The 23392-nt window shown below is 36.7% G+C and overlaps 1 protein-coding gene across 2 annotated transcripts in view; it reads left to right on the forward strand.

Moving 5' to 3' along the window:
- Window positions 1-23392, forward strand: part of adamtsl2 (ADAMTS-like 2) — a 74071-nt gene that overhangs the window by 14832 nt on the left and 35847 nt on the right. For both annotated transcript variants that reach the window (XM_073052248.1, XM_073052249.1), the window contains exons 5-12: window positions 1155-1257; window positions 3057-3202; window positions 3297-3420; window positions 8614-8694; window positions 15656-15831; window positions 16668-16992; window positions 19737-20127; window positions 22074-22177. In XM_073052248.1, the coding sequence (XP_072908349.1) occupies window positions 1155-1257; window positions 3057-3202; window positions 3297-3420; window positions 8614-8694; window positions 15656-15831; window positions 16668-16992; window positions 19737-20127; window positions 22074-22177 (1450 nt within the window). The remainder of the gene's footprint in view (window positions 1-1154; window positions 1258-3056; window positions 3203-3296; window positions 3421-8613; window positions 8695-15655; window positions 15832-16667; window positions 16993-19736; window positions 20128-22073; window positions 22178-23392) is intronic.

The following is a 23392-nucleotide window of genomic DNA, read 5'->3' on the forward strand; positions in this document are numbered from 1 at the left end:
TCATGGAGCTTTCAGAGATCTGGCAGAGGGGAAGAGGCTGTTCCTAAAATGTCAATTGTGGGTCCTCTGGCTCCAGTACCTCCTCCCTGATGGTAATGAGAAGAGGACATGTTCTAGATCAGTGGTTCCCAACGTGGGGCATATGCCCCACAGGGGGGGTAATTTGATTTTTAAGGGGGGCAATTCGAGAATGAGTTATTAACAGTGAATTTTTTCTAGTAAGTCTGTGTGAGTATGAGTGTGTGTGCGAGTTAATACATATGTGTATATACAGTATGCATACATAAAAATACTTGTGTATGTACATGTGTAATTGCGTATGTACTGTATATATAGTGTATCACCATCATTACAACCATCAAATGGCTTTCGTAATTAAATTAATGAATTGACTGATGTAGGAAGGAACGAATGAACAAGTCCAAACGCGTAAGAAACTCGTACGAGGTCGCGCCAATGCTGCTTTTTGCAGTAGCTTTCGGTTCTTGGTGGTGTGAAGGTGTGTACATTGCGTCATCTCTTTTAAACGGTGTATCTGCCTTTGTATGCTGTAGAAACGAATCGGCATTGATTTATTTATTTATTATTATTATTTTAATATCACTTAATGTTCTTTTTTTTACAATTTCTTAGTAATTTCTTCCTCAGAACTTTAACAGTCCTTTGGTTCCTTTATTTTTCTCTTTCATGAATGCCATGTTCTTTGGAAGCTTGTTTAAACCAAGTTAATGGTCTTTTAGGCTTCCTCCAGGTGAATAGGAGTTCACTTTTTGAATAATAAGAATTATATATCACCACAGGGGGCATCAGGATTTTAGAGGTGATTAGGTGGGGCATGGCCAAAAAAAGGTTGGGAACCACTGTTCTAGATAGTAGGTTCTTTAACTAGACTTTTGAATTTGTTTCCAGTGATGCACGTTAAAGATATGTGCACCAAAGTCAATTTGTTTAGGAGTATTGAGCAACTAGTAAATACTGTGCATTCTTTTTAAAGGCAGCAATTAAAATTCATTTTGACCTTTTCACACAGATCACAAACAAATCCTGTGTCTGAACAATACCAATCCATGCTGGCATGGTTTAACAACATAAAGTGAATGTAGCATGACTATTCAGGTATATATTTTAAACAAGCGTCTCTTTAACCTTTGCAGGACTGCCCAGCTAATGGGAGGAGCTTCCGCGATGAGCAGTGCTCTTCTTTTAACTCTCGTACTTATAATGGAAGAACTTACAAATGGAAGCCATTGTATCCAGGTGAAGAAAATCATTGCACTTTCAAATTTGATCCATCCATTGTTTAAATAGTGATTGTTTGCCGTTTCTAGGGCTATACTCATTGAAGTTTAGAAGAATAAAGTGGGATCTGAAACCTATTAAATATTGAAAGGTCTAGATAGTGTGGGTGATTCCTACAGTGGAGGAGTCAAGGTCCAGAGGGCACTGCCTCAGAATGGAAGGACACCCCTTTACAACAGATGAGAAGGAATTTCTTTAGACAGGGGGTGGTGAATCTGGAATTCATTGCCACAGACAGCTATGGAGGCCAAGTCATTGGGTATATTTAAAGCAGAGGTGATAGGTACTTGATTGGTAAGGGTATCAAAGGTTACAGGGAAAAGGCAGGAGAATGGGCCATGATGGAATGGTAGACCAGTCTCAATGGGCTGACAGGCCTAATTCTGCTCCTATATCTTATGCGCAGTAGAGTATGCTTGTGATTTGATTGAAATGTATTAACTTGAGTGCAAATTGTGAATTACTCTTATTTGTGATAACATAATTACAATGTTTTGAAACATTAAGAATTAGAAATGTGTCAGTGCAAAATCAGTTTTCTGTCTTCTGGTCAGCGAAAGATGCTTTGTATGCATATAAAGGAACAGAGCAAATCTGTTTTGTTTACTCATTATATTAAAAAATGACAATGCAGTGCCTAGTGTAACCTGAATACAACTTTTTTTGGTTCTGGAAAAAATGTGACAATTTTAAAGATTTCCTTAATACTGGAAATCTATTCAAACACCTAAGTAAACATGCATCATTTCCATGGCTTGCTGTATGGATTTTGTTTGAGTTGCTTCTACGTTAGTCTGAATGTTCATCCAAATTTTCCTGTTTCATATTTGGAACATCACATCTACACTTAGCAACCCGCCACAACAAAAATGCTGAAATGTGATAGGCCAGTTAAACTTAAATCCACATTCTCTTCAGTTTTAGAGCATAGTTTGTCAGCACTTTGGAATGACAGTTTTGAATTTAGAATCTGAAATACATTTTAACTTTAAAAATATTAATACCGATTAAGACCATCTAAAGTAAGTATATAAGGCCTTTTTTATTTTGTGGAGAAGAGGAGCTTCTTGAGCCTTGCCCTCATTATCCTAAATCTGCTGACATTTCTCACCAGGGATTTGTGATGAGAGAGCCATCTAGGAGGGAAGTGATCCAGAAAGCTGGACCCTTCGTTGCCAGCTCTTACATTTGGTAAATGCGAGTGCTGGCAACGAAGGCAGTTACCCACTGTACCTTCTGATTTTCCTATAAAATTTCAGTTTAAAAAAAATTGTTTTGCATCTATTGATGCTTTTTACTGAAAGAAGTATCTTTGTTGTCAGTCTTCCTTTAAGTATTTGTTGCCGAGAAATTCCTGGAAACTTCTGAGAAGTTCCATTATAATTTGAAAATTATTTTTGTATTAATAATCTAGTTTCCATGGGCCAACGACACAAGGCAGAGTGCTGATTAATGTATCTTGACAGAAAGTATGAAAATAGTAATGAAAAAGATGTGTAAAGAAAGGGAGCTTCTCTTTTTCAGCCTCTGATGGTCAACAAAGATAAGTGAATATTGTTTAACTAAAGTGCTGACTGCAATATTTCATTTATGTTCAACAACCAATGGCTTTGAAAGATCAGCAGTAGATTCTGCAGGTGTTAATACCATTCTTAGCCATCACTTGTGCGAAAAAAAGACTGCATTTCCAATTGCTTTATTTTTAAATGCTTCATGTAATATGAGACATATAACTTGTTATTGTTCATTTCTTGTAGATGATTATGTGCATATTTCGAGCAAGCCTTGTGATCTTCAGTGTACTACAGCAGATGGACAGAGACAACTGATGGTCCCAGCACGGGATGGAACATCTTGTAAATACGGGGAATACAGAGGAGTCTGTATAGCTGGAGGGTGTGAGGTTGTTAACATAACATGAAGAAATAAATGTTATAATTCCAAAAGTTAAAACAACCATTTTGACTCCTTTTTCAAATTCACTTTGTATTCTACAGCCTATTGGATGTGATGGAGTACTTTTTTCCACCTTAACCCTAGACAAATGTGGTATTTGCCAGGGCAATGGAAGCAGCTGCATACGAATTACTGGCAACTATAGGAAAGGAGGATCTCACATGGGTAAGAGCGTGACCATGCATGAGCTGTTTAGTTCTAGAAGAGCATTACCGGTAATTAATTTATTGGTGTTTTTCATATTATGGAAACAGCACATAACAAATGTGTCTTTTAGCCTCATGAGAGATATATACTACATTGAATTTAATACTCCAGAGGACAGAGACTCCACTCTCACTGCTCCAGTGAAGGTGCTAAGAAAAAAATTATTTTCTTCCATTTTTCTTCATGACTCTTACTGAGGTATACTTTCATGACTGTTCTTCATCAGTGTAATTAAATAATGTACTGTTACAACAACTGTACCACAAAAAGCATAGCATCAAAGGTTAATCATGTTCTTAACCTGTGGAATTTTCAAAAGACATCACTGGACACTAATTTCTTTGAAAACTATATCCTATGCTGTTGGGGAACAAGGGCTAGAAAGTAGACAGCCAAGGAATCAATTGGTAACTTTTCAGACCAGCTTAAATATTGTGTGCTTTGAGGTTTGAAAGTGCCCAATTTAAGTTTATAGTTTTAAAATAAAATTCAAGTCTGTGGTGCATTAGGAAATTGGTTCATAAGGACATCAGTTCTCAAGGATATGAACACAGTGGGGAAAAAACATGAGCCCAGGAATTACATGTGATAGTTTTTTTGAGTGGCCATCATAAGTTCCTAAATTTAGATTCTTAATAACTGTACCACTAATAATATTAGAACTTAAACAAGCTTAATTCATTTTCTAAAAATGTACAGTAAAACACTTAAATTCAGGCATCTGTAGTGATTTAGATTTTTCCAGACTGTTGGTTGCTATTGCCATTCTTCAAAAAGCTTTTGTTGGTCCTTTCCGCGCCTTGTGGCACATCAGGTGGCAACCTTGCCATTTCTTTTAGCACTTTTTTGTTTGTTTTGTGAGGTCGAGTTGCTAGCATGACACTCAACCCAGCATAGATGGAAAGCATGCAAGGAACCGGCCGGATTCTACAACAATCATATAGTTCACATTTTAGATGTTGCACAGTAGAATATTTTGTAGTGAACCTGGAAAGATTGAAGGGAATGCAGGGAAACAAAGCTCCAAGCTTTCAGAGAGCATAGCAAATAGAGCTGGGTGACTTTCAAGTTTTGAGGGAGAATTGGAAGTATAATCAGGTAAGTTTGAAGGCAGCACTGGAATCAGACCCCTGATGTATTTAAAATGAGTACAAGAACTAACACCAATGTTTTAAAAGGAGCTCAATAATCAACATCCAGGAGGCCAAATGCAGAACCATCACAATTTCGGGATAATCATATAATAGATTATTGGAGTTTCTCTGCATATTGACAGTCATAGGTTCTAAATTACTACATCCTTCACAGATGGTACACATAACTTGAAAAAAAATTGTAGTTCGTTACATATTTGAGGCATTCCACAAATATCAACACTTTTAGTCATAGTTTTTCTTTCAGGAAGAAATAGCATGCAACAGATGGGAGTAGGATCTGGGCAGCAGTGATCAACCATATTTGAATGAAATCACTCATCCTGAATTCTTGACTGGGAAGGGAAGGGAAAGCTCTACGATCAGAGGTCGAGCAAAGTACATGGAAATTAGATGGTGTATATAATTATCTTGCAGAATCAGAATTGGGCTTAATATCACTGGCATATGTCATGAAATTTATTGGTTTTTTTGGAACCAGTATATTGCAAAACATAATAAAAAGAATAAATAACAATAACATTAAGATGTATATAAATTAAGTAGTGTAAAAAGAGTAAGGTAGTATTCATGGGTTCATTGTCCATTCAAAAATCTGATGACGTAGGGTAAGAAGCTGTTCCTGAAACATTAAATGTGTTTCTTCAGGCTCTTGTACCTCCTTGATGGTTGCAACGAGAAGAGGGCATGTCCTGAGTGATGATGGATGCTGCCTTCTTGAGGCATTGCTCTTGAGGGTGTCCTCAACACTGGGGAGGCTGGTGCCCATGGTGGAGCTGTCTGAGTTTTTGCAGCTTTTTCCAATCTTGTGCAGTGGCCACTCCACACCAGATGGTGAGGCAACCAGTTAGAATGCTGTCCACAGTACACCTATAGAAAGTTGAGTGTCTTTAGTGATATACCAAATCTCTTCATACTCCTAATAACATGTAGTTGTGTAATTACATCAATATATTGGACCTAGCATAGATCTTTAGAGACTTTGCGACACTCAAGAACTTAAAACTGATCATCCTTTCTACTGCTGATGCCTTGATGAGGATTGGTGTCTTTCTTCAGCTTCCTTTTCCTGAAGTCCACAATCAATTCTTTGAACTTGCTGACATTGAGTGTAAGGTCATTTACATGTTCTTGATTCCCAAATCCTTCAAGCCAATTGTGGCTCCTAAGCTTCTGGTGGCTTCATCACTCTCTACCACTTGTGTTTTCCACATGTCCTGCTGCTAACTTTTCAAATTTACAACTGCAGGTGCGCAGAAGCAATATCCACCACACACTTGTCCATCACACCCTTCTGCAACTCATAGCAAGTTCAGGTTCAAGATGGATGAAAGGCACGTCACCCTCTTCCAGGAGAGGGGAAAAATGTGTCAAATCATTGATTATCATTTCATGAATGAACCCAGAGACAAGCGTTGGGTGTAAACTAATTGTTGGTTAGATGAAAAATCCCCTTGATTGTGTGATATTTTCTGTTATTTTTAATTTTAATGTGGATAATGATCAATAATTAAATGGTGAATTTGGTGTTTATTGTGATCTGCATAGAGAAGGGACTGAAATAATTAAATGCATGTGGCAGGCTTCCTGAAGCATGTCACTTCATTAGGGTTCCACCATGTGGCAACAGTGTATGAGTGTCAAAGAGCAGAGAACTCATTTCAAATAATAATGCTGGTGCTTGTCTTGTGTATGTACCTTCTGTCTTTTGAATCTTCACAGCTGCATGCATTCTTGCTTTACACTTTATAATAACCTCTGTCTCAGATGGTAATTGATGGTTTGGGAGAAATGTTGTTAAAGATGTTTGAGCATAGTGCTTTGTCAGAGACTGGAATTTAGGTAGAAATTAATGAAATTTTAATAAATGATTGAAGCTGTGAAAAATGCATGCTGGTGGATGGTACTGAAGCAGTGAGTGCCATATAGTAGCTGACCAATTGGTTTGTTCTGTTCACTGTTAACCAATGGGTTTTCAAATGCAATTACACTGAATTCCAGTTAGTTGGGCCATCGATTGATCGAGTGGCTGCCCATTTGGGGCAACTCTTCAAGAACAAAAGCTAATCGACAAAATTGCAAGGATTTCCTTTGTTTATTTGGGACGCTCTGCCTCTTAATTGGAACAGGAGACTGTTGCAGAACAGTTTCTAAAGAGCGTCAGTTGCATGCATTTGTGTGGCTATTAGACACTACACCATACTTAAAGCAAATAGTTTTAAGTGTCAGTTTCATGTGTTTATGTTCAAAAAGCAAATGATTTTTGTCACTTGTAGTAGGTGAGAAATAAGCAGTAAGACAACTCGTAACTGTTACTCACTGCAGTTTCAAGCATACAGGTATGAAGATGCCAGAAATGCTGGGAGTGAAAATGAAACTGTTTCAGTACTTCAAGTTGGGAACTACAAACAATTTGAAGGTATTGACAGTCATGTTGAGTGTTAAAATGAAGATTTGGAGGATGCGAGCATCAAATCTATTGTATGAAGGCAGTCTATTATCAGTCCAGCGAGGGGTAGCACCTCTGAAGGGACTTGTCATATCCATCCTGGCACAGCGCACTCGCCTTTGGTCCTCACCAAACTCTCAGCTCTCACCTGTGGCTCCAAGTAGCTGTTTGCATGCAATAGCAGCCACACTCCAGTACACCGCCTTTGCAGGCGGAGTAAACCAAGTGAGGGTAGCCAATGGACCTTGTATCTCAGTGGGATAATGATATGCAAGTCCTAGCATGTGAAGTCAAATCCAGTAGACTGGGCGGATGTGATCAACATTAAGATCCAATGACCAAGAATGCGATTCTGCACCACTTCCTGAAGAGTGTAGTGCAAGACAAGGCACAGAAGTCATGGCTGCAATAGATGACCAAGGAAGTTCCCACTACTTGGTGACTACTTGTACCACTAGACTCAGACTTCCGAATTCAATAAGAGTGAAACCGCTCCAGTGCAACAGATTTTCCACTTTAAAAGCTCTCTTGCACAGGTGTCCTGCCATTGTTAGATATGACACAACCAACCAGGTGTCTGCGCTGATCTTGTTCATTTACATTCAATCAAAAGAATGTGGTAGTGTAAACAGGATGAATTTCTCTGTTGATAACTATTGGGAACTAATATTGCTTTATAATACTCTAGTAATATTTCTTATATTCTAATTTGTTCTGTATTTAATTTAATACATAATTTGTTACTCAGTTAAATGGTAGCTTGGCTTTTATACATATTTAACTATTTCCATACAACTTTGGCTGAAGTGTATTGATCCTGATGTATCCCAATTGACTGGAATCCAGTGTAATTTATATGTATTGTTGTTTAATAAAGCATCCAGCTAAATATTTACCAGAAGCTTAGACATATGTATGTACTACAACATTATGCTGCGTACTTCTAGACAAAATCTTTAAAATCTTGTTTACAAACTTGTGGGACTTTTTGTCACCTTTTGGTTCTAGCGCTTATTTTCTTTGCTGTATGTCATGATGTCAATCTGCCACCCTGATATTGTATGTAACCACACACTAACTCGTTTTATAATTCCCAGTGGTAACAGGCATGGCTTATAGTTATATGTTCTGCTGTGGCAAACCATGAAAATCCATTGAATGGGAAAGAAAGGTTAAATGCCAAAAGGAATGGAGTAGAAGTAAAGAATGATGGGGTAAAACAAAATTAAAACCACCGAAAGGAGAAAACTATTTATCTATAAAGCTCTCTCATTAATACACATTCAGGTACTTTGAGGTTGGTGTGGCTAATTACTTGTCAGGGTGTAATTTTGAGTATTGATAACCCTGTGCATAATTCTGTACCAGATCCATCCACCACTTTTCCACAGAGGATCATCAGATACCTACTGTTCTATTCTCAGCTCTTGGATGTCTTTGTATTTATTTTTCCAACAGTATTCATATAAATTTTCCTTAAGTTTTTCTAGAGTTTTTGTAGATTAGATTATCATGGATTTTGAACTTAAAGTCTGTCATATTTCCTAGGTTATTCCCTTATAACACATATCCCAGTCGGTGCAACAGACATTCAGATAATTGAAAGAAAGAAATCAGATGATGTTCTAGGTATGTATTTTTATGAACAGCTGATCTTTTTATATTCTTTATCTTTGTTGTAAGCTTGAGCAGTTCATGTTAGCTTATTAGTACATACTGAATAACAAACATGTTTTAACATTAATTTGTGTTGTGTATTATTGCTAAGGTCAAGCAATCTGATTTAATCAATCCTAATGTGTTCTTTATTAAATAATTTATGCAGCATTATAGTTCAAGCTTGGTAGTATGGTATACTCTACAGAAGGTGTGGCAAACATTTTTGACAGTGTACAAATTGGCGATAATCTTTTTTTTTAAAAATTGCACATGTCATGGTAATTTTGAACAGAGGTATCATAGAACATAGAAATCTACAGCACATTACTGGCCCTTCGGCCCACAATGTTATGCCGACCATGTAACCTGCTCCAGAAACTGCGTAGATTTCCCTACCACATAGCACTATTTTTCTAAGCTCCATGTACCTATCTGAGAGTTTCTTAAAATACCCTATTGTGTCTGCCTCTACCATCATCTTTAGCAGTGCATTCCACGGACCCACCACTCTCTGTGTGGAAAAACTTCTTGCCTTTGACATCCCCCTTGTGCCTACTTCCAATCACCTTAAGACTATGCCATTTCATGTTAGCCATTTCAGCCATGCCTCTGGCTATCCACACGATCAATGCCTCTCATCTTACATACCTCTGTCAGGTCACCTCTCATCCTCTGTCACTCCAAGGAGAAAAGGCCAAGTTTGCTCAACCTATTCTCATAGGGCATGCTCTCCAATCCAGGTAACATCCTTGTAAATTTCCTCTGTATTCTCATTTATCATTGATAAATGAATTAGTAACAATAATTATGGCATTTAAAGGCTGAGTCTTATTGCTTATTTATGTGTATTCATTGTTTTACTATTAATAAAAGTATACCAGACAGATTTTCTAAAATGCTTTTGTTTCAACCTGTTAAAAAGTTATGAATATCAATCTTATAAAATACAATTGCAAAAACAATATTTCTAAATGGTGGTATTATTATTGTATCTCATATACACACAAGAAATGTGAACATGATTATAAGCTTTGGTGCTTATTCATAAAAGGTCAACGAAAGAGAAATAAACACTTAACTCTGAAACTTTTGTTGCTGCACTGACGATGACACATTTTATATCCAGCTTGTATTTGGTTGTTTGGAGTGCTATGAGTGTAACACTAGTTTCATTATTAAGTCTATTCTAATGACAAAGTTCATTACTGAGGGGGAAAAAAATAGTTTGTGTGAATATGTTGATGGAAATACTGTTAGTATTGCCACTGCAAAATCTTCAGGCAGTTAAGTATTTCAGGAATTCCAGAGTTTCAAATCCTGTTCACCTAAATTTTTATGCTTCGATCCAGTCACTAACCTCTGTCTTTCAATATTTTCTAGTTCCGCTCTTAAATCAACAATTTTGCCTCCAAATTAAGCTGCTTTGTAAATCAATCAATTGCATTTCAAAATCATCTAAATTAATCCTCTGCAACATTTTGAAATTTGATTTGTCTAATTTGCACACTTTATGTCTGCATACTTTTTGAATTGTCCAGCTTCTTCAATTTACCTGAACTTAGTATCTTAAAGAAAATTGTTCAGTAGTTGAATCAATGATGCTCAAAGGTTATCTTGGAAGACTCTGAATGCCTGTTTTTTCTGGAAGCTCAATAAAGTGCAATTAACAGCTTCATGCTTAAACACTTTGATTTAAAAGACATTTAGATTATCAAACATAACATTGAGTGTTTTGCCAGATCCCTTTTAATTTAGTGTTCAAGTCATTTAAAGGTGAGAAATCTGCTTTAAAAAAAGTCTATGCAAATCCATACAACATAATTCTTGACGAGAAAATGTTTCATCTGTCAACAGACTAATTTCATCCAAGCACTCAACAAACCTTTCCAAGGACAGAGTCTCCACTAAGCCAGTGAACATTGTTGTATATAAGTTGTGCTGTGTACACCAAATTCATCTCACTCAGTAAATTCTGAAATTATATGTTTTATTTCAAAGCACACCCAGAAATAACATGAATCTCCTCAGTTACAATTTTCATCACTTAAAAGTTTTTTGAGGTCAGCTTTTGCACAAAGTCTTCTCGTACTATATAATGAAGGTCTATTAGTAAATATCCAACATATTTTGCAAACAGATACTGTAGGTCTTGCCAGTCTCTTTACCAGTCATTCTGAGTGCACCATCAGTTGTCACAGAAGTTATTTTTGAAAGGTTAACTTGTCATCTAAACAATTCTTTTACTACTACCTTACATATTTCAACCTCTGTTCAGGTGACGTTACCAAGTTAACTAGTTCTTGGCATATTCATCACCCCTACAAATCAAGCAATAATGTCTGGCCTATCTGATGTAATATCAGTGTTCCCTTTAAGATAAATGTAAAGAAATTTACGTGAACTAGCATCTTTTGTTAATAAGGGATTCTGCAGATGTTGGAAATCTGGAGCAATACCCAAAAAAATGCTGGAGGGTGTCCGCATGTCTGTGCCCTATTAATATTTTATCTTTTACTATTTTACTGCTTCCTGACAAATTCTTAAGGTTTTTTTTTGTTTTTCCAGAAAACCAACAAAAGAGAAAGGAGCACACTCTAGACATTGTTATTTAACATATTCCCAGCATTAAGTAGTTTTCCATGTTGAGCAATATTCTCAAAACCTCAAAGCTAGCAGTAACTAAGTTGGAACTATCTGAAATAAATTTCAACAAAATATGGTTGCATGTGTTCTTTTTGTTCTTGCCCACTTTTATCACAAAGCCATTTATGAACAGCGTCATTATGCATTTTATGGAGGAAGTCCTGCAGACGCATTATTTTTTATCACCATTTTTAATTATGCCAAATCTTTTACTCCACCACTCGTAAATCTCTGCTACTTCTCTGATCATTTGAATGTTCTTGGTTCTTTGCTAGTGCAACTAGCATTCTGAACAAGCTGAAATTTAAAAATATTTCACCAATAAACTTAAATAACATTTTATTTATATCAGTAAAACTATTTATTGTAAAAAAAATACATGGAGGTTGTAAACTACGTACAGTATTTACCATTCTTATCATTGAATATCCAGTGTTCACTCTCAATTGACAGAAGAAGTAAAAAAATAAGCAAAGCAAAGCCAGTGCCAACTGGTCCAACTGTTTACTATCTAAATTTTGATGCATGTACCAGGTCTGAAGGATTTCAAAACATACTATCTAAAATCACATGATCTTGCAATTGTCGAGGTGGCAGTTTTTCGGTCACAAAATATCATTTGGCAGTAAAGATAATCACCTTTTATTAGGAGTGGGATTTAAAGAATCAGGGCAGTACAACATGCCACATGCCAACAAAACTGCATTCCATCTTGAGCGCACGTGCCATAGGTTTTCCACACCTGCTAGAGACCACTATTAATTATGTGTAAAGATTGAGAGCTTGCCACAGGTTGACTGTGTCTCAAACTTAAGATATCATTGAACTGTCCAATTTTCCTTAATGAAAGTGAGCAAGGACAAATTACAGCCTGAAGTGCCCAGTCAAATTTTCAGAATAGTGAGATTTAACTCATTATGCAAACACTGTATTGTAATCGATGATTAATTTCATTTCTTTGCTTCATCATTATTGCTTCTTCCTTTACCTTAGTAGGTATATAGGAAATGGATTAGGATCAGAATCAGGTTTATATTCAATGACATACAGTATGTTGTGAAATTTGTTGTTTTGCAGTAGCAATACCTAAACAATTCCTATAAATTATAATAAAAACATTAAAAGTAAGTAAGTAGCACTTAAAAGAGAGCAAAAATGTGAGGTAGTCTTAATTGTGACCATTCAAAAATCTGATGAAGGGGAAGAAGTTGCCTCTAAATGTGGAGTGTGTGTCTTCAGGCGTCTGTACCTTCTCCCCAGTGGTAGTAATGGAAAGAGGGTATATCCTGGATGGTGAGGGCCTTTGTGATAGATGCTGCCTTCATGAGGCATCACCTTTTAACGCTGTCTTCGATGGTGAGAAGGCTAGTACCGATGATTGAGTTGGCTGAGCTTACAGGCCTCTGCAGCTTTCTCTGATTCTATGCATTGGTACATCCATACCAGATGGTGATGCAACCATCAGTATGCTCTCCATAGTATATCAAAATTTACAAGAGTTTTTGGTGACATAATTTCCTCAAATTTCTAATGAAATTCAGCTGCAGGTGTGGCTTCTTTAAAATTGCATCAAAATGTTGGGCACATGATTAGATCTTCAAAGATATTAATGCCCAAGAACTTGAAGCTGCTCACTCTATTCACTGCTGACCCCTCATAAGAACTGCTATGTGTTCTCCTGATTTTGTCTTCCTGAAGTTCACAATCAAGTTCCTTGGCCTGACTGACATTGAGTGCAAGGTTATTATGACAGCATTTAACCAACAGAACTATCTCACTCCTGAATACCTCCCTCATCACTTTCTCAGATTGTGCCTCACAACAATTGTTTAATTCCCAAATTTATAGATAGCATTTCAGCTGTGCATAGCCAGGCAGTTATGAGTGTAGAGAGTTGAGAGCAGTGCGATGAACATGTGTCCTTGAGGTGCCCCCAAGTTGATTGCACCAAGGAAATGTTATTTCCAATCTGCACTGAATGTGGTCTCTTGATTAGGAAGACAAGTATTCAGTTGCTGAGAGAGCTACAGAAGCCCAAGGTTTTGAAGTTTGTTGATTAGTACTGAAGGAATGCTGAGCTGAAATAAATAAACATTAGCCCCAATGTTGGTACTGTATTGCCTTTGTCCAAGTGTTCAAAGGCTGAGTGGAGAGCCAGTGAAATTGCATCCACTGTAGACCTTTCATTGTGATTGACAAATTGCAGTGAGTCCAGGTCCTTACTCAGGCAGGAGTTAATTCTAGTCATGACCAACTTCTCAAAGCACTTCATCACAGTAGATGTGATTCCTACTGGGAATAGTCATTGAGGCAATTCACCTTGCTTTTCTTGGGCACCAGAATAATTAATGTCCTTTTGAAGCAGGTTGGAACCTTCAGCTGCAGCAATGAGAGATAAAAGATGTCCTTGAACACTTCAACCAGTTGGTTGGCACAGGTTTTCTGTGCCCTGCCAGGTACACCATTGGGGCCTTGAGGTTCACTCTCTTGAAAGATGTTTTGACGTCTGCTTCTGAGATAGATATCACAGGATTGCCAGATGCTGCAGGGATTCACATAGCTATATTTTATTCTTCCTTTAAAAGCATCCGTAAAAGGCATCAGCTCGTTGGAGAGTGAAACATCACAGCCATTTATGATGTTATGTTTCACCTTGTAGGGAGCAACGGCCTGCAAACCCTGCCTTAACTAACGTGCATCTGATTTTGTCTCTAATTTCACCTGGAATGCATTTTCATTCTTAAGATAGCCTTCTGTAAGTTGTACCTGGACTTCTTGTAGAGTTCTGGATCACTGATGTTGAATGCTACAGATCCAGTCCTCAGCAGACTGCGAATTTTCTGGTCTGGGCATGTCCGGTATGTTCTCAAAGGCACACACTCATCCATAATGAAGTCAGTAACATATTCAGATCTGAAGATGAATCCTTGAATATGTTCCTGTCCACCAATTCAAGGCAGTTCTGTACGCGCTCTTCTGCCTTGCTTGATCGTACCTTTTGCTGTCCTCTTCACTGGTGCTGTGTTCCTATGTCTGCCTGTATGCTGGGAGTAGAAGTACAGCCAGGTTATTGGACTTGAGGCAGGGTATGACACAGTAAGTATTTTTAATGGTGGTATAACAGTGGTTAAGTATGTTGGCTTCTCTGGTCCCATAATTAACAAATTGATGGGGGTTGTTCAGAGACTTCTTCAAGCTGGCTCTGAAGTTCCCCATGCAATGTTCGGGAGAGCATCAGGGATGCACTGTCTCATGACTGCTGATCACAGTGCTCAGTTCCTCGGTGCCAATCTGACGTTGGCCGGTGGGAGGTGGGGGGGTGGGGGGTTGTACACTGCAACCAGGATGATGGCAAAAACTCTCTCAGCAGATAGAATGGGTGACACTTGACCGCCAGACCTTCGAGATCAGGAGAGTAGGACCAAGACAGAACTGCCATGCCTGTGCGCCGCAGTGTGTTAATCTTGAAGCAAATGTCGCCATCTGTCTTTACCTGATGTCACTGTCCAGTCCATGCAGTAGAAGGTGAAATGTGCAAGCTGAAACACTGTGTCCAAAGTGATTCATGGCTCTGAAGCAAAGTACACGGCTGTCCCTGTGGTACTGCAATCTTGCTCTGAAGCCTTCAGTTTTATTTTCCAGCGATTGTACATTGAACAGGAGTATGGTATGGGATGGGGAGGAGGTCTCAAAGCCCTGTGTTTCAGTTTTACCTGCAGTCCTGCCCACCAGCCTCACTTCCTTAATGGGAAACTGCATTCTCCACCTTGGTAGTCTGCAATCTGCAGTCTGTTGATTTCGAAGATTGATTTTTTTTTAAAGTCTTGAAACAGTGCTGCTTACTGACTTAGCTAAGACAGTGACTGTAGTCCTAACTGAAAATACTAGATGATTCCCTTGGGAGTTGCACACAGAATTTGCACTCTCTGGTGTCAACTTTCTGTTCAAGATTAACAGTCAAAGCCCACTTTCTTACAAAAACACTGGTATTGGTTTGATTTACAAGCATGCGCAATTAACCACCACTCATAATGTTTGAAATAAACATATAAAATAATAGAAATACTCAACAGGTCAGACAACATCCATAGAAACAAAGAATGTTTAAAGTCATTGGCTATTTATCAGAGCCTTCTGAAGTATAGCCTAATTAATCTGTATGGAGCAGCATGCACTCCAGTGCTATTACAAATTCAGTATTTTATATCTTGCAATAAAATCCAGAATTGTGGTGGTGACATTCTGTAGAAAGTATGGGTTTTACTTTGTGATTTTATTTATTTTGCAGCTGTTGCTGATGAGCTTGGAAACTTCTTTGTGAATGGTGGTCTAAAAGTAGAAGGTCCAAGAAACATCCAACTTGCAGGCACAATTTTTAAATACAGGAGACCAATGGATGTTTATGAAACTGGACTTGAATATATTGTGGCTCAAGGACCAACCAATCTGGGAGTTAATATTCTGGTATAAATTAAATACTTTCAAATAAAAATTCACACCTTTTAAGTAACAATTGAACATGTATAATATAATAGTGCTGTGATTTATAGAATGTTTGTATGTCCTTTCTCATCTGAATTAGTTAAAATGCAGGCTTTGATAATACTGAGTGGCATCAATCAAAATGGCAGGTGCTCCTAGTGTATCTTTTGATTTTATGCACAACCAACAATAATCTCCATGTTTCTTTATCTTAATTGAATTGAGCTGAATGATCTTTATTGTCATTATACATAGGTACAATGAAACTCTGTTTGGCTTCCTCTCAGGTAATCAAACACAGTGGTAGATAAAAACAAGACAATAATAGAAAAACAGTATTAAGTAGATAGATAAATAGATAAGTTGCAGCAGCACCAGAATGTCTTCATTTATTTTTTATTTCCTCAACTGTCTTGCCTTATAAATGTCTGTTATATCTTGTGAAATTATTTGTGGTTCTACCTCTCCTGTTTATTGTTCTATTGAATGTACAGTTCCTTCTGTACGATTTTATTCCAGCTTTTCTTGTCATTATCCTTTCTCTAAAATTAGGTTATTTTCTTAGAACTGGTGATATTTAAATTGATGGAAAATATGTCATAGAGCTGCAACAAACCTTCTAATTAGGGACAGGTTGTCCATGCTAAAAGTTGCAACTAGTTTATTTGCTATATTAGTGACTGGGTAATTTTAAAGGTAAATAAGATATTCTTGATATTCAAGTGCTATTTTTCCCATTATTGTGGAACATACTGCAAAGTTTGCTGCTGCTTCTGCGTTCTCCACATCTGTTATAATGAATTTTATTGCATTCACAGTTGTTAATTCAAAGTGGCAAGAATCCTTACATTACTTATGAGTACACAATACCACGGATTGTACACTTCAAGCGTCTTAGACCTTCCTTTGATTCATATTATGTAACTGGATCGGATTCTCAAGGCAGAGAAAATAATGAACAGACTTACTCAGACAGAGATGAGCGTGTGGATATTCTTTATACCAATGCAAGTTACAGTGAGAAACTATCGAAAGAAATTACTAGAACAGAAAACCAGATGTTAAGAACAGGGCAAAATCTACCTGAATATGATATGACCAACACAATCTATAATAGGGAAGGTTCGAACCCTGAGTTGGAAGGTAAGAATTTAAATCAAAAATGAAAGAATAGATTACTGAAACTTTGAAGAAACAGTTTATAAGCGTGAAATATTTTAATTCTTTAACTTTTTCTCTCTCTTTTTGCTTTAATTATCTCTGTGAATCTTCCACATTGTACAGCATTTTAAGTGAGGAGCTTCTAGGCAAACTCTAAACATATTTAGATTGAGGAAGCAAACCTAGATCTACCCATGCATGAAATACTCTGGCAAAAAAAAATTTGTTGCAGTAACCTAGGGGCATCTATTTATTCCTGATTCAGTATTGATACATCTGTGGATAAATTGTACCCTTTAAAGAACTAGAAGTTAATTAAGGACGGTCAGCAGCAAGGATTAGTCAAAAGTGAGATCATTTCTTGCTAATTCACTGAATTTTTCAGTCAGGTAACAAGGAATATTGCCAAGGATAGATTATTTGATATAATATAAAAAACATTTCTTCAAGATGTTTTGCAAAATCTCACATGGCAGACTGATCAAGAAAATACTTATCCCATGGGTCCCAAGAGAAAGTGCAATGATCAATCCAAAATTTTTTCAGTGAAAGACAGCAAAAGGTAATGATCCATGGAAATCTGTAAATGAGGAGCATAATGTAATGAGATTACACAAGGGCTAAAACACGGGTCTTTGTTTTTATTGTATAAAAGATTTGGACTTGATGTATTGCCACAATAAAGAAGTTTGAAATAATCAAGAGGAACTTCTAGCCTTGTGGAAAGGATGAGATGACTGGTCAGGTAGACATAAAAGCGGTAAAGAGAATTCAATCTAGAGAAGTGCAAGATTATTTAGACAAACCAGATTTAGAAGGGTTAAGGGGGAAACAACTCACTTTTGGAATGGTAGAAGCCTGTGACTCAGCACTAAAAGATGGTAGAGACAAAATATAATTATGTTTGTAAAAAATACCTGGAATAGTACTTGAAGAGCTATAATTCTCGTGATGTGAGCCAAGACCTGTGAAGTGGGATTAACTTGAAGACCATTTGTGCTGGAATAGAGATGATGGGCCACACAGAATTCCTCTGTGCTGTAAATCTATCTAGTTACTCTAAAATTAGCAGTGAAATCTGGATTGAAAAATCTAATGTAGTAAACTTTTGGTTATCAGATTTTATTTATAATATGAAAGTAAAATTCATAATTCATTTGTTAGCATCTGGAAGAATGCCTCATTGATATTATTTGTGTTCTGGGATTAGCCTTTAGCTACATTCAGGAGCTCAAACTTCTGCCAATCATTAATAATCAGCCATAAGGCCAAATAATAAAAATAAAAAAGAATCCAATATTTAACTGCTGTTTTGCCTTAATGAAGACATTATTCATAGTATACATGCATGCCAAATTCTAGTTGCATAGCTACACTCTCACTTTTTATGTTCTATAGTAATCCATCTCTGAGTTCTTGTTCTATATCTTCTCTCCTGTGGCACAAGACTGGGAATAGCTGTGGCAGTTTCATAAGTTACAAGGATTCATTCTTCATACTTTGAAAGAATCAGTTGGTTTACATTAGTAATTCTCCATTACTTGCAAATTATATTGGATTATAATATGTTTGTATTTCTAATTATAAAACCCTATAGAGTAATATAATTTATTTCTTCCATTTTTGTTATCATTAACTTACAATACGACACTTATACCTACACCCTTGCTCAAATCTACACTGTAGTTAATAACAGACAAAGACCTATTCTTGCTGCTTTTTCAGTTATATTGATTTTGAATATACAACACAGATTTAGCTAGCCAATTGCAAGAAACCTCTTGGACACATAATAGACTGCAGACGCTGTAATCCTGAGGTTAAAAATAAACTGCTGGAAAAACTCCATGGTCAGGCAGCAGAGGCAAAGGGATGGTTGACATTTCAGGTTTCTGTAACAGGGTCTTGACCTAAAACACTGTAACTATCCCTCTGTCTCTGTTCTCTGACCACTGATTTCCTCTGGTAGTTTGCTTTTAGCCCAAGAAACCTCTTGTGACCTTGATTATTTCTGTGTAATAAAATGTTTATTTCATGATCTAATTTGGGTAAACTATTTTTCTCACCCATAAAAATTAATGGGAACAGTATTTATAATTTGTCCTCTGTTTGTATTTTAGCCACTTAAATTTTATTACCTTTGAAATTGTATTTGCAAAACCATCAGTCTATTTGATGCTAAGCTTCTACTACCTACCTCAATTACAATACAGGCCAACCTTATGCTGAAATCCTCTTTTGACTTCTGTCACATCTTCTCTCCTGACTATACTTAGGTCCTTTTCTCTTCTCAAAATTCTTAAAACCCAGAAATCTTCCCATGTTGTATCCTACAGCCACCCCACTCAGCTATCAACCCTGTCCTTGTGAATTGACACAGTTTCAGCATCACTTAAAGATCTTATGTTCATATTTAAATAACTTCTTCCTTTTTGCAATCTCCTACAGTACACATCTGAATATTGTGCATATTCCCTTGAATCCACCTTTGCTGCTTGATTCTTCAGCTTTCAGAGGTCATGTTGTGCAGTTATTTCCCTTATTTCTCCCTTATTTCAACAACCAGAGGAAACCTAATTCTATGATCAAGATTTTGATGACACCAATACTTCTAAAAAATTTTCTACATGAAAATTGGTGTTTAATATTGCTTAATTGTTTCTAGTTTCCACTGCTTCTATGCACAATTTTTAGTTGGCCTAACTTATTTTCCTATTTTGCAACAGATATTAAAAATAACACTCAACCTAACAGTGTTGAAGACATTGAAAATACAGCGATAGACCTTGTCTCAAAGTTGACCCCACAAGGGTATATATATATGTCAGAGATTCAGTTGACAGATAGACTTGCTAATGGACGTACAAAGGGGCAAACTGAAAGTGGTGCAAATGTGACTGAAAACACAGAAGGAATCCTACTTTATGCTGCAGAGTCTACCGCAACGGGCTTCCGGATTAATTATGACAAAAATGAAAACTTGGGAAGCCAGAGAATTAATGATACTTTTTTGGAACTGACTTTTGGCAAAGGTTTTAACACGTCTGCAGAGATTCCCTTCTCCAATGAAACACTTATGCACATTATTCAACAAGCAAACCGAACACAGAAATTACGGTAAGTTAAAATAATTAGGCCGAGTTGTTTTAGCACAGTTTTGTCTATTGCAGCTCTGAAATTTTGTTTATCATGTTTTCAAACAAATCTATTAAAATTGCACATTTTCTTGCCAAATATTACATGGATTATTTCCTGCTAAAAGCCACATATCCTTCGGCTGCTATTGTTCAGTGACCTTCATGTAATCAAATAGAAACCTGCCATTTCATTACTGCTGTCTTGCAAAGAAAGGTAGTGTGAAAAGCTGTCACTCTAAATTGTATTTAATCTACAATGCTTTACAACATTGGGCTCTTGGGCTTGTAATCACACTGATAGTATCATTTAACAATATAAAAACTTGAAAAAGAGAGATTTATTAGGGAAACTAAATAACCTATGTTTGAAATTTTGAGAGATCTGGTCTTTTATTAGAGTAAATACAAAAATGGGGACATTGGTAGTGACTACATAAATAGATTAGTGAAATCCAGTAAAAAAAGGAACCACAAGTCTATCCAATATGTTAACCCTGAAAATTCATTTTTCCTTATTGTGTGTGCCCTCACCAGTAGCAGTTTTAAAATAGGGTGGCTACAATTCAGCAGCATTTTCTTGCTGTCTCTCCCTGGGATGTACTGTTAACCAGAATATATATTTGGAAAAGACTCTCATTATAGAGAACACCATGCATTTCAAGTGACTGAGAGATTCTTGATGAGCTTTCCTAAGGAATCCAATTTTAGTACTCATTTATACAAAGATATTTATCTGAGAAGTATTATGAATTTGACGTTGTTGGATGCCTCAAGGTCCACTCCACAGCAAAGATAAATTTGCGTGCTCCCAACGTGGCCTCTAAGATGCAATTTAATAAAGATCTATCACAAACTCTGTACCTCTCCACTTGGTAACCAAATCTTTTAGGGGAAAAAAATGTAGATTCTTATTGCCATAATTATGCATTCTTAACAAAAGCTATAGTTAATCCAAGCACTTTCAGCAGTAAGCCATCTATTTTACATTCTCTGCTACCAACTTTCATTGTTTAAATAGATATGAAGCTGACTGAACTCTGTGAAGGAATCCATGTAAATTGGATGTGAATAGTAATTTTATTTAGCTCTATGATTGGCTTAGGAAAGTCAGGTTTGTGCATTAGGAAGTCTTATCAGATCTGTACCTGGACCTACCAGCAGAGTTATGCTCATGGCAAAGTTGTGGGAAGTCATGACCCAAGTAAACAGGCCAGGAACATTTTTTTTAATTGCTGCACCAAACTCCACATTAGTCTTATTTTAGAAAACTAAGTAATAGCAATGCTCTTAGGAATTTGTACAAGAAGCTCTGTGCATAGATAGTGAACCATTCCTGAGGACATGTAAGTTTCATGCTGCTATGCATTAGTGATGTTCCTGGAATCAGTGCTTTTCCTTGTTATTCGTTCATGTCAGAGCTTCTGCTGTCTAGAGATTGTCTATGAAAATATGTGCAGTAATAAAATTGCTTTTATATTATGCACATTTAAATAATTTACAGCTATATCAAATTGTTTGAAGTAGAAACCTGTAAAGGTATATATATTAATAGGTGCATTATGATATATAACCAAAATATGGCAATCTGAAAGCTTCAGCATCATAGTCAGAAACAATTTTACAGTTAAAGTATCCCAGTTAAATTAGTCATCTGTTGGGCCGGTATATTGATATTGGAATATCAGTCTTAGCATGATGTAAAACAGTGCCTCTGTCTTATATTTAAATGGTCTTTTTGTTTCTTTAAAGCTGGGTATTTTTATTACATTCTCTCTGTTTCTAGCCAGTTGAAGCTCTGCTTGTAACGAGTCTTGGAAATCTTCTTGAACAGCAGGACAGGTAGGTTTGTAACTCAATGTTTGTGCAGTGCTTCCTTCGCTTTATTTTGCTTCAGGTCTAATTTATTTTTCCATTGTTTTCTTTCAGAAACAGACTCAAGCAGCTAAGAAAGGGCTTGGGTGTGAGCCCTGCAGACATGTACCGATGGAAGTTGTCATCTCATGAACCTTGCAGTTCTACTTGTACAACAGGTATCATGTATGCTCATTATTCATGTCCTAAAACTACAATTTGCAGTGTGATTTTAAAAAAAATCACGGGGCAATATGTCTAGTGAAAGAAAACTTCAAATGTTGGTTTAAAATAATGCCTGTTGTGAAAAGGACAAGTGCAAAGTATACCCATTTACAGGTGTCCCCTCCTTTACAAAGGTAGAGCATTCCTATAAAACCTTTCTTAAACCGAAATGGCGTAAAGCAAAGAACTATTCATTTATATGGGAAAAATTTTCGTAAAACCAAAAATCCTCTTCGTAATGTGAGAACAGGTTACTAATGTAGGTCTTTTGTAAAAGTGAAGTGGTGTAAAGCGAACATTTGTAAAGCGGGGGACACCTGTACATGGTATTGTGAGCAACCAACTAAATCTGAAAATTCAAGCACTGTAGTTGACCATTGTTGAGAAACTCCACTGAGTCTCAATATTTCACCACTTGGTGTCAGACTTATCATGAGAAGTTCTCCTTGAGTCAGCCAGTTGTAGTTCAATCTCAAGTACATAATTAGGAATTGGGAATCAACAGATTTTTCCAGTGGGCAGAGGAAGCTTGATTTTTAGTGGGAGTTCAGTCAAAATAGTGGTGGCCATCCAAGGAAACTAAAAAGGAAATTTGTAGCTGTGAGTCGTTTGGAATGTTCTAAAGTCATGAAAGGCACCTTATAAATGGAAAGTCCTGAAGAAGGATCTTGGCTGAAACATCAACTGTTTATTCATTTCCACAGATTCTGCCTGGTCTGCTGAGTTCCTGCAGCATTTTGTGTGTGTTGCATATAAATGGAAATCTTTATTCATTTTATTTGCATGGACCAGTGTTTGACAGGTTCTGGTAATTTAGGTGAAACACTGAAATCTAACCAGTGAAACTCCTAAAGAAAGAAATTTTAGTCCTTTTCTATCACACCAGCTTCATTTACCACTCAATTTGCTGGATCAGTTTGAATGGAACAATATCTCCACAATGAGTTGTGTTCTGAAAGGAGCTTTCAATTAAGTCTAATCAAATCTTTGCATAATTTTACTCAGTGATGAAAATGGGTTTGTGAGTAATAAGATCATTGTGGCCTATTTGCATTCAGTGTCATTATGATGTTGGGTTTAATATTAAATTTGTTAGATAAACCCTTTTAGAAACGAAATTGAGTGTATTAGCCACTTATAAGTGACTTATAGTTGACATATCACCTACA

This window comes from Hemitrygon akajei, chromosome 7 (genome assembly GCF_048418815.1).
Source record: "Hemitrygon akajei chromosome 7, sHemAka1.3, whole genome shotgun sequence".
Lineage (NCBI taxonomy): Eukaryota > Metazoa > Chordata > Chondrichthyes > Myliobatiformes > Dasyatidae > Hemitrygon > Hemitrygon akajei.